General features: G+C 37.4%; 1 protein-coding gene across 1 annotated transcript in view; it reads right to left on the bottom strand.

Annotated features, from left to right (window-relative positions):
* megf6a (multiple EGF-like-domains 6a) overlaps positions 1 to 16,217 on the bottom strand; it is a 76,188-nt gene that overhangs the window by 57,128 nt on the left and 2,843 nt on the right. Inside the window, exon 4 of the mRNA XM_066670727.1 lies at positions 13,932 to 14,036. Coding sequence (XP_066526824.1) covers positions 13,932 to 14,036 — 105 coding nt within the window. The remainder of the gene's footprint in view (positions 1 to 13,931; positions 14,037 to 16,217) is intronic.

Genomic DNA, 16,217 nt, shown 5'->3' with positions numbered 1-16,217 from the left:
GTTTCATGAAACTCATTCAGTGTTGGATTTGCCAGAATGTGGACGCATGAAAACTGTCACTAATGAAGAAACATCAGTGGCTGTCCTAGCTTTATTTAGCAAGAGCCCACAGTGTAGCACTCGCCGCATATCACTGGAGAGTGGCATCAGTCGAACATCCCTTCGGCGGATATTAGCTACTCACAAATGGCACCCTTACAAACTCCAGCTGCTGCAGCATCTCAAAGAGAATGACCCAGATCGGCGCACTGAATTTGCAGAATGGGCAAAACAAAAATTGGAACAGGACCCTCAATTTACACATAAGATTTTGTCCAGTGATGAGGCAAACATCTATGTGAATGGTGACGTTAACAAACAAAACCACTGCTTTTGGTCTGACACTAACCCACATTAGATCCCTTCAAGACTGTTGCAACAAAAAAATTGATGGTATGGTGTGATATATGGGGTACAAATATAGTGGGGCCATTCTTCATCAATGGAAACCTCAAGTCCACTGGATATGCGAAATTGATACATGATGATGTCTTTCCCTCTTTATGCACTGAAGCTGGCACGTTCCCTGATTTTTTCCATCAAGATGGTGCAACACCACATTATGGGTGTCAGGTCTGAGCATTCCTAGATGAACAGTTTCCTGGAAAGGGGATTGGTCGTCATGGGCCAGTTGAATGGCCCCCAAGGTCTCCTGATCTGACCCTCTTAGACTTTTATCTTTGGGGTCATCTGAAGGCAATTGTCTATGCTGTGAAGATATGAGATGTGCAGCACCTGAAACTACGGATACTGGAAGCCTGTGCTAGCATTTCTCCTGCGGTGTTGCTATCAGTGTGTGAAGAGTGGGAGAAGAGGGTTGCATTGACAATCCAACACAATGGGCAGCACTTTGAACACATTTTATAAGTGGTCAGAAACTTGTAAAAAAAAAAAAAAAAACTCATGAAAGAGTTCAGGTTCCAAAACTGAACTGCAGAAAAACAATCTACAAATTATTCCTTAAAAAAGTAAAAAGACAAATAAAAACCTGAACACACTAGAGCTTAGACCTCAAAATCAATGGGTGTGTTTGGGATTAACTGTATCATGAGAAGCAGAAAAGGTAACCTACTTCTAAGAATGAATTTGGAGATGAGAAAAATATACTATATCCTAATATCTTTTAAACTCATGATGCTGGAAAATGAATAACGTAATGTATGGCTTTTTTATCTGTAAATTAAACATATGAACGGTGGTCTCTAAATTTTACACAGTATATTATATTTAAAATATTATTCCATGTCCACTAAAACTGTAATTCTGGAGATATTATTTTTAGTTACAACCACAGTAAATACGTTGAACTCTTGACTGGGTTCCGAGTGGTTCTATATGTACTGTGGCTATTTGTGGCACAGGAGAACATGGAAAGCTTTACAGGAAAATCTGGTGTTTATCTAGCAAGGAAGTGACCAATATATGTTACATGTCAGGACCCTTATGCATGAAAATGAGATATGACAAACTGTTGTAACAGCTCCTTTTTTATCGCAATCACATTCTCATTGAGTTTTCAGCTGTTAAGGAAGTGAGGAAACAAGGAGATGGCCTTTAGAAAAGCAGTGCCTTTAAAGTCGCATGTCACATAGTGAGTCTGCTGTATTTCAAGTCAATTGGTGCTATGAAATTAAACGAGAGCATATCTGAACAAAAGGCAAGTATTAAACTTCTGCCTGGGGATAAAGAGACCGAGAAGAGGACAAAAACCGCAAAATTACAAGCAAGGTCAGATTTCAGTGTAGCAATAAATGACAACAATGGATCTCTGAAGGCTTTGAACGCACATTAAAAATCTATTACAGATGCTGTGTTCAGTCTCATTATAGCCTCGCCCAGAGACTTGTGCTAGAGCTTCTGTCTCACAGTATAATCTTTGACCCCTGTTTGACAGAAGGAAATAGAATCCCATTTCTTCATGACACAAGCCCGGTTGCCCCTGCCAGCAGCTCACATCAAAGAGAACTGAAGCTGCAATAACACAACAAATCCCTAAACTGCTTGCACATGTGAGAGTCACCCCCCTCCTGCCTCGCATTGTCGGATAAGCCTATACATTTTAGACTAAGAGAGGTAGAATAAAAAAGCAAACTGGCAGTCGCAGCTTCAAACCTTTCAACGAAATGCAATCAGCCCTGTTCTAGAAATAGTGCCATTATATAGTTATATCACCATATTTCCTCCCATTATCCCTCTGTCAGCAGCCTGTCTTGCTCTTATCTAAATATTTTGAGTGTGGGCTGCTGCTGAGAGAGATATATCAGACAGATGGAAGTGGCTGAGGAAGCCTGCCACTTTGCAAAGGCGTAGAGGGAGTGTGGGCTGTGGCAGGTGTAAGCACTTCCCCAGACAACACACTCATCACCAAAAGAGTGGAGCCCCTGACAGACCTCAGAGTTGACTTTACTTAACACTTATCAGTCCCAGTTTCATCTGAGGACATAATAATCCTTCACTTTAGGACTCTAACAGTAGCCTTTGGTTTTCATGCACTGAATTCTCATTCTCACACTCAACACAAAGTTTGTGAATACAGGTTCATCCAACATATCTTTGGAAATGAGGGGTATTTTTAGGCAGTTCTTCCACCTTCACTTCAACAGCTTATAACAGAAAATATTAGAATAACAGAAATATAAAATACCAGAAATAATGATAATGTTGAAGCATTTCTATTTGGATTTGACTGCATTTAGCCTCGTTCTGTCAAAATGAACAGTTAAAGCATGTGGGAATTTAACATGTGAATTTTTTAATGCTTATTAATCATTTACAAATTTGGCCATATCTTCCTCCCATAATTCACCCTTTTTTCAGAGTCTACTGATGTATTAGCGGTTTAATTTAGTGATGTAAACAAAGCATTCAGAAGGTAGATTACATTCTATTCATGCTGTATTAAATATCCTAACTAATTCTCATTCTTATACTCTTTCTCTCTCCCTTTTCCCTCATACAAACACAGACAGAGCTGCTCTTTCATCTCCTTTTCTTAGCCACGAGCTGCAGTGTAGCATTCATTTTCTTTATGGTACATAAAGAATGCTAAGTATCCGATGCTAAATCTCTCCCTAAAACTTTTAGAGAAAATTTTGAAATTCCAAATTAGAAATCATCAAAACTACACTGAGATATTGTATTGTATTTTTTTGGGGGGACTGTATTTTTTAGTCTCTAGGAATATAAGTATAATTCCACTGTCTTACATTGATTCTTTATTTTACATTTAAATATCCATTATTAAAAGCTTCAGTCTTTAGACAGGACAGTGTGATTACGTATGATTAATCACAGCAATCTGTGCAAATAATTAGTTACTTTTTTTTACATTTAGCTGTAAGAAACTTATCATGTCAGATACTGATGTAGGCTGATTAGGTCTGAATTTCAAACACCACTCCAACACATGCCTAAGGTATTATTGGTGCTCCCTCAGTCTGGAAAAAGAGGAATGAAAACACAGAGGGACGCATTTTGTGCACAGAATACACACTGGTAATTAGACAAAAGATTACTTTGTATGGGGAATTCCATTTTAGGTGTCCTGGCCTAATTATTTCGCAAATATATCATGTAACAAGTGGAGATTTTCTGTTGAAAATGTAGATTCTAAACGTTCTAATACAATCCACTTGTGTTTGAAAAAAAAGTACTTTAAGTTATTACGAATGTAACTATTTAAGAGTTATATATCGTTAAAAATGTTGTGTACATTTTTGGCCTCTTTTTGACTCCGGTACTGATATTATGGCAGAGAGAGCAAGGAGAAGGAGAGAGAATGAAAGCGAAACTTCAAGAATTCATGTTGGACTGACTTGCCTCAGTAAGAGTGAGCAGAAACAGACATGCTGGAATAGTAAGTACCTTCCTATACGTTCTTCACATGTTGCAGTGTTAGTGATAATATTTGCTTATGAATTACCTGAGTTATAATCAGGTTTTTGAGAGTTGCTGAGCAGTGAACCAGGGTTGGCAACTGCTAATTTTAGCCAGATTAGCTCACTTTTTTGATTCTGGTAGTAAGCACTGTTCTCTGGTTTCTATGTGATTATAATGGTCAGAGTTACATTTGTGTTGATGGAACACAAGCTTTGTTGACGACAAAGTGTTAGAATCAGGTTTTTGAGTGTTACTGATGAATGAGGGTCTGTGATAACTGCTCACTTTAGCCAGATTAGCTTATTTTAACATTGGACTTGTAATTCTTGTAATAAGAGCTTTTCCTGTCTCTTGCTGTGGGGACATTTTAATGCCTAGAGTAATACCTAAGTTACAATTTATGGCTGTAAAAACACGGTCCAGTGTATATTATGAGCGATATATAGGTTTTATCATGTAGTCAACATCTTTTTCTTTGATTACACACATTCATCTGGCTCAGCATTTAATCCTGGAGTGTGTATGTGTGTGTGCATGTATCACTAGAAGCCCTGATTGTATTTATCAGTTGAAGCCCTGAGAGCTGTTCATGACCAATATTCCTCGGCTCAATAGGTCTGTCTGTGTGCGTGTGCGTGTGAGAGAGAGAGACTTGTTTTCACAACAGTGCTGTAAACATGAATAACACTCAGCAACAGGTAGGGGAAGCTCTGGATTTAAAAAACACTTATTACATGGTAGTCCTTTCTTTAAATAAGACAAACTTACTGTTTGTATTTTAAAAGGTAACAAAAATGTTAACAGTAATAATAAACATAGATAAAAAATATTTATGAGCCTGCAATGCATGTGAACAACAAAAAAAAAAACAATATATAATTTATATAATTGACATAAACCATGGGGCAGGTAAGGGGTTGCTGGTAGGGGCTAATGGAGGGAACACTGTTAGCATGGTGTGTCAGGGGGTGATTGCAGAAAACGTTAAAGAGCCACTGATATAAAGTTATGTAGTTTTTGTGCAATGACAAAATGCCTAAATACATCCCGGATTTTCATAAAAAGAACAACAGGAAGGTTCAGATTGTTTTATACAATATATTTTCATTATCAGAACAAATCATATCTCCAAAATCATAACTTTGCAAGAAAAAAAAAATCCCTCTCATCTTGGAATGAGAGTTAAAGGAACGTGTTTTCTTCAAGAAGCTTAGATGTCTAGTGGACTAAAAAGTATAAAAGCTTAACACAATACAAAGAGCAGCTGGTATGTCCCAAATAATTTAAAAAATGGCAAAACAAAGGAGATACAAGTTTCTGTTCTAACAGCAATGATACACAACAGCAGAGATATGTAAAGTTAAGATTCATCACCTCCTCAGTGTGTAAATTCTTTCAATGCTTATTCTCTCCATCTGTTGACAATACGACCCCTCCAGGCTGCCTCATCTATCATTAAACAATGAGCATGTGGTCAAGGCTCAATTAGACATGGCTTGTTAAGAGCGTTATTAATAATGCTTCAGGGAGCCAAGCTTGTTTGGATGCTACAGGGGGACACAGTGTGTGTTTTGTTCACACTCTCTGTATTGTCCAGACCACTGACTTCCAGCTAGAGTCTGCAGACCCAGAGGCAATGAAAAGGAGGAATTTACAAAGTCACCACTAAGCTATCCACTTAAAACAGCCATTTGTCTTTCACTGTGTTTACAGGGAGATGGAATGTTAGACCAGTTCAAAGTAAAGGGGTCAGTGGTCTTTCATTCTGGAGTTTTGTAAACAAAACCTCTTCAAGTATGTCCTAAATACATTGTGAATACTTTTGGAGATGGCAGAAATTAACACTGAAGGACTCTTTCATGGCTAAGATTGTTAAAGCATTTGTTTTGTTTGCATTAGTGAATGCAGTTTGTAACACATCAATTGTTCAGAGAGTCTGAAGTTCAATTGTAGTTTAATTAATTCAGAGAAATCCTAGGCTAAATAAGTCTTATAAATTAGTCACACTGATTTTCAGAATAGCTCATTTTTCGGCTCTGGAGCAGCTGCACATGAGCTTAAGAGGGCTCATGTTATCATGCTATCAGTGGAACAGCATTCTCAGGAGGAATGGCTACTGAACACATATAGGATGAATTTTAGTGGCATTTGTGAGCCAGAACTAGCAATCCATTAGGAGTATCTGGCAGAAGAAATTAATAACAGCCTCAAAGTTCATAAGCATATATGTATGAGTACATGTTCACAATCGTTTGGCCATAAAATGTATTAATCGAACGTATTCAAACACTCATAGCTGACTATGATCAAAGCACACATCACCACATCCAACACTCAATCCAACAGAGGCTAAATGCTAGAGGAAGCAACATCTTTCGATTAAACAGCAACAAGAGTGAGCTTATCTTTACTGGCTTGAAATCTTAACTCCTGCACTGTAAAAAAAATAAAATTTTATGGTGAAAAACTGTAAAACCATGACAGTAAACTCTAAAAATGTTGAAAACAGTTTCTTTAACAGTGAAACACTGTAAAAACTTTTATCAGTCAAAACACTGTAAAAAATGCACTATTTCACTGTTAATTGCACAAACCATTAGGGGCGGTACAAGTGTCTAATGACTGGGAGGAGCTGAGACTCATTAGGGAGCTCCCAGCATGCCTTGCTGCTCCATGTTTTCTGTGATTTTTCGAGTTTCTTTGTTTTTCTGTCTTTGAGACTTTTTGATTTTGTGTTGCATTGGGGTGATTATTTAGTAAGTTCACCATCAGTCTGTGTTCCGAGGGCTGGAGTGTGGCACCCAGACACTGCACATTTCTTTGCTCTTTTACAACATTTTTTATTTATTTTATTTTTTTTAAACAGTGTGGTCTCTCTTTCAAGGCTCATGGCCACTTCATCTGATCTTCATCGCTTCATTGATCAAGCATATTCCGGATTTGTACAGCTACAACTTAGGATGTGTTGAACACCCCTGCCACCCATTAAGAAGGATTAGCATTCCAATTCAGATTTAAGATTACATTACAGGCTACTCTGACAGAGGGAACAGGCTTTTTAAATATTTATAAAATCACTTCAGAAGAACTGTCTGCACAGATACTGCCTCATGTAGGCAATATGGCTTTAGATATTTAAAATATACACAAGTGACTTTATAAAATGATGTGTCCTTTTAAGGAAAAAAATGGCAGTTTCCTTCAGTCATTTTGAATATTTTTTTTGTTAAAGATTTATAACATCAAATATAAAAATCTGTATCTAGTTGAAGTTTAAGTGTAACTTAGTAATTTTTGTGTATTTAAGTTTGAAGAGTATTTACCAATCAAACTTGTTTTTACTGTACCCTCAACATATAAAATTTCTCAAGTTATAATTCTAGACCACCTTGTTTAGCTGATGCAGGACTACTGCAAACCCTTCAGATCACTTCAAGCTCAGTGGGTGGAAAATCTTTTTTCTAATATAGCTCCTAAGCTCCTATTTTATAAACACGAGCTTGAAATGAGCTTTTGAAATCAGATTATCCTAATTTACATTTACCTGACAGAACAAATCCAGATTCATCTTGTAAATAGCCATCGAGTGCCATTGTCGCCTTCCTTTGACAATGTTTAAAAAAAACCCACATATTTTAAAATAATACCTGTATATTTGTGGACTAGGTCATACACCCTGACTAATTCAGATAGAATTTATTGAAAATCTTTGTGTGAATAATTTATAATGTATTACAATTGGAGATCGTTTTCTCACAAGTCATAATCCCTGTCCAATAAACTGTAAAACATGAGGATAAAAAGCTCTGAAAGCCATATGAATAGAATAACAGATTATAGGCAGTTCAAGAAGGCATGGCAAAAACATTATCCTGATTTAAGGATAGCATTCAGAGAATGTCCACCTGGGAATGTTTTATGGGGAGAAAAAACACTGCAGGGCAAATAATTTGAAAGCAACGTTCATGCTTATCTTGTTAACATTTCTCCAAACACCTGCCAACAAATTTTCTAAAAATGTCTCTAAAAAATCTTTATACTTTAATTGACATTGAAAGCTAACAGGTTTATTTTGTGTTAGTTATTTTTTTAGGTTAAGGTCGACATGTTATGTATGATGAATTAAGTTTGACAGAAACAGGCTTCATTTTTTAACTCAGTGGAAGGAAAGCAAATACATCTTTGATGCCTCAATTAGACCTTTTACATTTTGGCCTGTTTGACCCATAATGGCTTGCACAGGCTGAAAGGGGGCAAACAAAACAGAGCAACATTTGGACTACAGTTTGTAATCGTAGAACAACAAATTCCTCCTGTAGAGTCAATGGAGCTGAGAGAATGTTAAATGAGTGTAGTATGTGTCATAATGTTAAGACTGATCCATATATTTCATATATAAAAAAAATCATATCTGGAGGCATCTACAATGATAAAGGCTTGATGGAGGATAAAAGAAAGTTTCAAATCCCTTCAATCACCTTCAATCCCATTATAAACTTCCTGGTACCTTATTTTTTATGTATTTACATACAAGAGCTGCACTTCGTACTTATGGGTTCCTGTGGGATTCAGATTTGCCTACCCATCCATTATGTTTGCTAATTCTCGCAAACAAGCAGATCCCCAAGTCTGTGTCAAAAACATATTCCTTTTTACTTACATTTCTCACCAGATGATTCATCGAATAATTATACATAGAGTTGATTTCACTATTCTGCCATATTCATGCCTTCTGGCAGTGTCCATCACTTTCAGAAATCTGGAGGCAGCTGGGGCTCTATCTGACATTACAGCCTCAGCTAATCACTAGACTCTTCCAGAGGGACTCCAGAGGTGAGTACTCTTTGACTGGCTGTGGCTGTAATGTCTGATAGTGGGTCAATAAGAAGGCGAGGGAGACTCAAGTTCCTAATTCCACAAATGTAGCTGTATTCTGTCTGTAATGTACAAAGGAAAAACTGTATTTTGACTTCTACTAAAAATTGCTTCATCCATTTTATTTCAACTTTACCATCAGCTAAAACTACTTTTCATATTATGGGCCAGTTTCTATCTTTACAAGAATTCCAAAACCTTTTGGCAATTTAAGCCCACAGTCCCTAGAGTACGAAGTTATTCCCTAGCTAGCATTCCAAAATCTGACAGCAATCAAGACAAGCTCCCTCTCATGTCGGTTCTCATTTCTTTATTTAAATGGCTAATAAGAGTATAAGTTTAACATCACATGTGAGGAGAGTAACAATATATCTGTGATTTATATTGCTACTAATTTAAAAAGAGGCTGCAAGATTTATTATTTTGCACATTAATAGACACTGAAAAAAATGAATAGACACTGAATATGGAAATACAATTTGCAGCCTTTGTACTGGTTTTACTTGAAGTGTGATGTTATGCATTTCTTGTTATAAAAAAAACAAAATAAATAAATTTCTCCTAAAAATAGTAATCCTTAGAATTTATTTTTGCTCTACATATGGGAACAGATTGTTGCTATGACACAGCTCCATGATTCTAGGGTTGTGTTTTCAAACCACATTTTAGGTCTGTGAGGGTGTGTTCTCCCAGTGTCTGCATGGGTTTCCTCTGGGAACTTGTTGGATTGGTTGTTCAAGTGTCCACAGGTATGAGCGTCACTGAACACATGACACCCTCTTATGGACTGGCAGCCTGTCCCCTGTGTGTTCATTCCTTGTGCCCAGTGATTCTGGGTAGGCTCTGAACCCACCGGGACACTTTCCATTTATTAACAATTGGAACAAAATTCTGCAATGAATATTTGAGGGAGCGTTTAACTTTTTGGAATGTACTCTAATCTCACCCAAGGGGTCTGGAGACAGCTGAGCAAAACCAGAAACTGAAGGAGAGCACCTTCTTCAACAACCAGAGTAAGGAAATTATGATTGATTATAACAAACATCATCTGTAACCAGTGCAATGCTGTCCTTCAACTGAACAAAACCAATGCCCAAATTGATGGAGTAATGCCGTGGCTAGTGTAATATTTTACTTATATTTTCCCACAGGATATTTAATTATATTAATTTATTTATAAAAATGAATTATTCACAGTAAGTTTCTCCTTTAATTGATCACAATGTTTTTGAATTTCAAGTGGCAGAATGTAACTGTGGCTCCGAGGACTGTCTGCTCAGTCAGTATGACATAACACTGAACAGAAGCCCTTTATAGATGTCCCTGTGTTGCCAGTGTTCAGTGCCATCAAGGTGGCTGACAATCTTCTATATGAAGATTAGAGAGGACCAGTGGAAATATTTGGCAGAGAAGTGAATTCCTTATGTGCCGATGATGGAGATATTACAGGTCACCTGGAGGGCAGTAATCTTAAATGACAAGGCATGTCTAAGGAATGTCCTGTCCCTTGCTTTGTGCCAAGTTAAATACATCTCCAACAGTTTTATCACACGCACCATCAAAAATGAGGCTGGGAAGTGCAAACTGGGATGTCAGCAATACACACTGGCCTAGTCATTATATAATTTATGTAGCAATGTGCTTCAGTTCACACTGTTAAAGTTAGCACATTAACAAATAATTAATTCATGGAAACAATTTCTTTTTAATAATATAATGAATTTGTTTATGCACCAAAACCCATCTGCTTGCTCTTCATGGCTATAATTCCTCAACTGTCATGCTTTTGTAAATAGCATATTTTATTGATGGTATACAAGCCAAAAGTATTCCGGGTAGGCTCCGGACCCACCAAAACCCTGACCTGGATAAGCGGTTACAGACAATGAATGAATAAATTAAATGACATATACATTTGTCAATGTCTTTAACTTTGAAATATTCATCCAGCTCAGGGTCGCAGTCCAGAGCCTACACGGAATCACTGTGCACAAATCAGGAATGCACCCAGGACAAGGCGATAATCCATCACAGGGTTTCATTCACACCTATGGGTGATACCCATTTTTGGACTGTGATAGAAAACCAGATCACTCAGAGGAAACCCATGCAGACATGGGAGAACAGACAAAACTGCTCACAAACAGTGACCTGAGGCTGGGTTTGATCCCACAACCCAAGGACCCTGGAGCTACCTGGCCGCCATACTACCAGTAGCACAGCAGTGCTTCCCAACTTAAGTATCATGTATATGAAAAGACAATGCTAATGCCGCAATATCAGTAATTCAGGAAACACTGGATATTGTTTTCAAGAGAACTATGGTCATTATTAATACACCACAAAAACGGAAATTTATTAAAGTGTAAAACTCCTGCTCCCTGAAAAAAAAACACCGTAGTTGTGACAGTGAGAGAGTGCATTCATCAAGATGTATCATTCAGAAAGAGCAGCTCTCACCAGAGATCAGGAATTAAAAATAGACACAGTTTACTCTGCTTACATGTTGACCCTGTGTTTTAATTTCAGATAAACATAAGTAATAAAGTAAAAAATAACAATTATTTATCTCAAATATTTTGTGGGAACCAAAACAAATACCAAAAAAAAAAAAAAAGTTTAATGACATCTACAAGCCCACACAATAACTCCTTAAAGGGGATGTCTATGATTGTGGGGAAATGCTGTTCTTTCTGCTTTGTTTGCTCTTAGAAGCTTCATGCCTTTTAAGGTGGAACAGTATGTTAGAGGAATAAAACGACAGTTGTTTGTATGTGGCTGAAGTTTAACTTGTTTGCATGTTTGCATTCACTGTTTTGAATACCTACATAAACTCATATGGAATATGAGTTTGAAAGTTTAGTTTCATAGTAATTTCGATAACGCAGTTAGCCGTGCCCTAAATTTGGAGATATTTCCACTTTAATTAATCCAAAACAGCAAAAATAAGTCAATATTACCCACTTATGGAGCAGGAATAAAGCAATATCCTCATCTCGGTTTGTGCTTTTCAATGTTTGAAGGTCCCTCCACAATCTAAAAACTCTAAATGCCTTTGCTCTGCCATAATCAGAGAGAGAAAGCTTAGCTTACAGGACCAAGACACTGCTATTTTGTAGCTGTTCTTCGTTGTAAATATATTAGATTGGTTTCAAACACGCAAAAACAGATTGTAGAGCAAGCAAAATGTGAGGAAACATCCTCTGAATTTTATACAAAAAAAAGTTTTGTTTTTTTTTCTTTATTAAAACTGTGAACGTCGCATTTAAAATGACTAATAATGCAAGGGAAAACATCAGAAGGCGTATAATACTAGGCACTCTGTTCCATTAGGAACCTGTCAAGTTTACGAAGAGAGCTCAGAAAAGATCCATATTGCAAAAGCATCATTGAAATGGTATGTAGCCTATGCTACTTCAAAACTTAATAACAGAACAGGTTGGAAAAGACTTTTAAAAGCATGGAAACTAATGTTTTGAACCATGTCTCCAATTTCCCAAGCATTTTGTTCCCTTGGTTTTTTTTATAGGAGTATTTGAGGGATTTTTAGCTCATTTTACCAGCATGTACTTATGGTCGGTAATGTAGGCATATGTTCATGCCAGATACATTTAAAGTTACTTCACAGGAGATCTAAATTAAATGCATATGCTAACAAACAAAATGAGTAAAACAGAACAACTGGGCCTACACAGACTAAACATCATACATGCTGCTGCTGAAAATTAGCAAAAAACAAACAAACATGGATGAATTTTAAAAAGCGTATACAATATATCAAAAGGTTTATATACAAACCTTAATTAAAAATGATGCTCCTTGCACTCGATACAGATGTTTCTTTGTGCATGAACAGACTCTACAATATCTTTTAAAAAAAGCATGAAACAAAATGGCATGTTCTGGAGCAGCTGAACATGAGCCTAAGATCACCATGTTCAATGCCAAAATTAGGCTAGTGGGGTATCAAGCCCCCAGCATTGGGCTGTTAGGCAAAGATTTCCCCCTTGTTAGGCCAACACTGCCTCCTTAAATTATTGCGTTGAGCTCCACTCTGTGACAACCCAATATTTGAGGATCTGTGCACTTTTTGGAGTTTCTTAAGCTTGACACACGCATGAACACAGTCACTGTTTGCTCTGAAAAACATACTCTTCTTTGGTTCCAGCTGGGAATTATTTTTTCTGGTTCAGGTATCAGTTTATTTTGGGGGAAATGCACAGAACCTTCCAAATTAGATTCACAAATGGAAACCGAACCAGTTCCGTGTTAATAGAAAACCACAAAAGCAGTGATAACACAACAAACTCCATAAAGACAGTCACCCAAGACATGGGCTCAAACACAACCCAAGGACCCTGGAATTATGTCACAGAGACACTAAACTTTAGGGGGTGGCACAGTGGTGTAACAGGTAATGTACTAAAATTGTCTTTAATCCCGACAATATAACAAACACACACTTACAGTGACTTAATTGCAGTCTTAGTGCTGTACTTTTTCTAAACTCACCTACTACATCATGTCTACAGGTACAGTATAATGGATATGGCATATGTGTGTGTGCAATCAAGTTAGTACTAATATTTACTCATTCATTCTCTGAACAGCTTAACCAGTTCAATATCGCAGTGGGTCCAGAGCCTACCCGAAACCACTGGGCAGAAGGCAGGGGATGCCAGTCCATTGCAGGGCGACACACTCATACAGTGACTTACACATACCTACGGACACTTTTGAGTCGCAAACCCACCTACCAATGTGATTTTGGACTGTGGGAGGAAACTGGAGCACCCAGAGGAAACCCATACGGACATGGGGCGAACACATCACAGTCACCCGGAGTGGGGCTCGAACCCACAACCCCAGGACCCTGGAGCTGTGTGACAGCAACACTACTATTTGCCCCATCACTAATGTTAACATTATTAATATCAATTTAAATGTAATTTTGTACACTGGGAGCTTATGGTTTGACTGGCTCTTTAAGATCATGCTTCACCGGAGCACAAGTCAATGGCATGCAAAGAGTGCAGCAGCTTGCATAACAACCAGTTTTTATTTTGTGTAACAGGTGTAACCAGACAAATACTAGAAAAGGCATTTTTAAGGGTGATTTAAAGAGAGATATATCTCACCATACTGGCAGTGGGGTCCCCAGAATCCTGTTGGACACTCACAAAGTTGGGGTGACACATCTGAACATGATCCTCCATTAAAACACACTCCAGAGCTGCAGAGAACTGAAAGACAGGCAACCACATACATCTTTATACCTATATAAATCCACAAAACTTCATGAACTCTTGCATGCACATGTATGCAGAAAAAACTCATCAGCATGAAACTGTTCATGAGTTTTCCCAGACTTCTGTCAAAGAAAATCTCATCACTTCCACAGCTGCTATTATCATTTACTAAAAAAGCAAAAAGTATGCCTAATCAAATTTAAATGCCCATTTCGAGAATAAATTCAAAACAGAGCTGTGTAACTTACTCACTGTAAAAGGCATTGTGATCTGTGCGATTACTGGTGACCTCTTCTTGTTATTTTTTTAATGACCTGCTATATATTTTGATATGTACAGGTTTCTTCTGATACTTGACTGAGACTGAGCCAAAGGGGGGACGAGAAGCTGTTGCAAAGGTATTTTCAATATTTGTGATTTGTGTATACGTGGAGAAAAAACTGCATTTCTCTCAAGAGTACCCAGATCCTTATCTCTGTTCCATTTGTGCTGATGTAGGAACATCTGAAAAAAACTACTGTCCATGTTTGTGCAAAATAAGATTTAAGGGAAAAAAGGGGTGAAATTAATGTAAATAGATTTTATTCCCTGCAAATCTGGACTGTTCATGATATTTCAAAGTTTTTTTTCTATAAGGGGCAGCTAAATTTTTCAAATATTGCCAAAAGATGAAAACACCAAAAGTAGATTTGACGTTTTGAATAAATCTAGTATTATACATTAGCACTTAAGTTAATACACCTTAATGTTTCTTCTAATACACAACAAATAGCAGAGAAAAGCTGAAAAAACAACAACATTAAATCTATTCAGACTGGTTAGAAAAAGACAAATCCAAAGCTGGGCCTTTTGACTGCACAATATCCTGTGGGATGTATATGTCAAATGTGAATACACGTTTTCTACCAGGCAAAACATTTGCAAGTATTTGGTCACAGATGCATTGCTAGGGCTTGGCAGCCTTTTGTCAATTTTTCTTTTGTATCTTGACAAACATCCAAACCCGCTATTCTTTCAGTTTCCTTGATACAGAGGCTGTTATTCAGTGGCACAGTAAAATAAATGTTGCCATCTGCAAAAACGAGATGAAAACAATATTTCTAGAGTGAATCATGCTGTAGGATAATCAGTGGTGAACACTGTCTGCAGCTGTGAATTCTTGCACAATTGGCTACGCCACAAAAACGTCCAATACATCTTTTACTGACGTAAACAGGTACCACTGTGGATTAATGGCATTTAGTGATTGATAGTTAACCTTTGATGAGGAAAACAAAAGCTAGAGATACGCCTCAAGACTGTGTCCCAACTCGCCATGCTCTGAACCCCATGTCTCTGGCTCCTTCTGCCAGCAGCTCTTGGCATCACTCTTCTCTGTGACAAAGGAACGTTGTTTGAATGGATTAACAGCTTACTGGGGGAGGAGGGCACAAAGTCCTGCACTACTTTCATTTTCACAGAGCAGGTGTCAGAAGTTAAGCAGCAGTCTAGAAAGCCACCAAACAGAAACACGTTTTCAAAGAGTGTATAAACGAAAAAGCAATCCGTGCTTTGCGAATATTCTGCACAGATCAGACAACCAGATAATGACACAGGGATACACTAAGCTAAAATAAAGAAGGGGGTGGGGTAGTGCTGGGCGATATGAGCGCAAATCAATATCAAGATTAATTGTACTTTTTCCATGATTATGATTAATGAACGATTATTTTGTTTTTGTATTTTTGAGGAATAAAACAGTTCAGTGACGAGGCGTGTACTGTAAATATGCTCCAGTATTAAAGCTGGGATATTTTTTCTAATGTTGCTGGGAGCTTGTGCCTCTTTTGTTTTCTTAGCATTGTTTATAATTGGTGTGTTTTGGTCACTGAAACGTTGTTTTGTCTCAGCATTTACATTTTGTTTAGTGTCATCTTAATTATAGTCAAAACATGACACGTCGAAACCACAGAGGTGTTTTTCTTTGGTATGACCTGCTCAAATCTGCCTCGAATCACGTGACTACAGCTTGGTAGCGTGGTTATAAAGGACTGTAAATGAACATACAGTGGAACATAACAGAATATAAATAATTGATATAATCGATATAGAGCAGATTATGTTGATTAGAAGTTCTGAATGTCGATTTCAATAAATTTTTTATTAATTGCCCAGCCCTAGGGTGGAGGTGTTTTA

This window comes from Hoplias malabaricus, chromosome 5 (genome assembly GCF_029633855.1).
Source record: "Hoplias malabaricus isolate fHopMal1 chromosome 5, fHopMal1.hap1, whole genome shotgun sequence".
NCBI lineage: Eukaryota > Metazoa > Chordata > Actinopteri > Characiformes > Erythrinidae > Hoplias > Hoplias malabaricus.
Note: the sequence above shows the minus strand (reverse complement) of the source record. Positions and strands in the feature narration are given on the sequence as shown.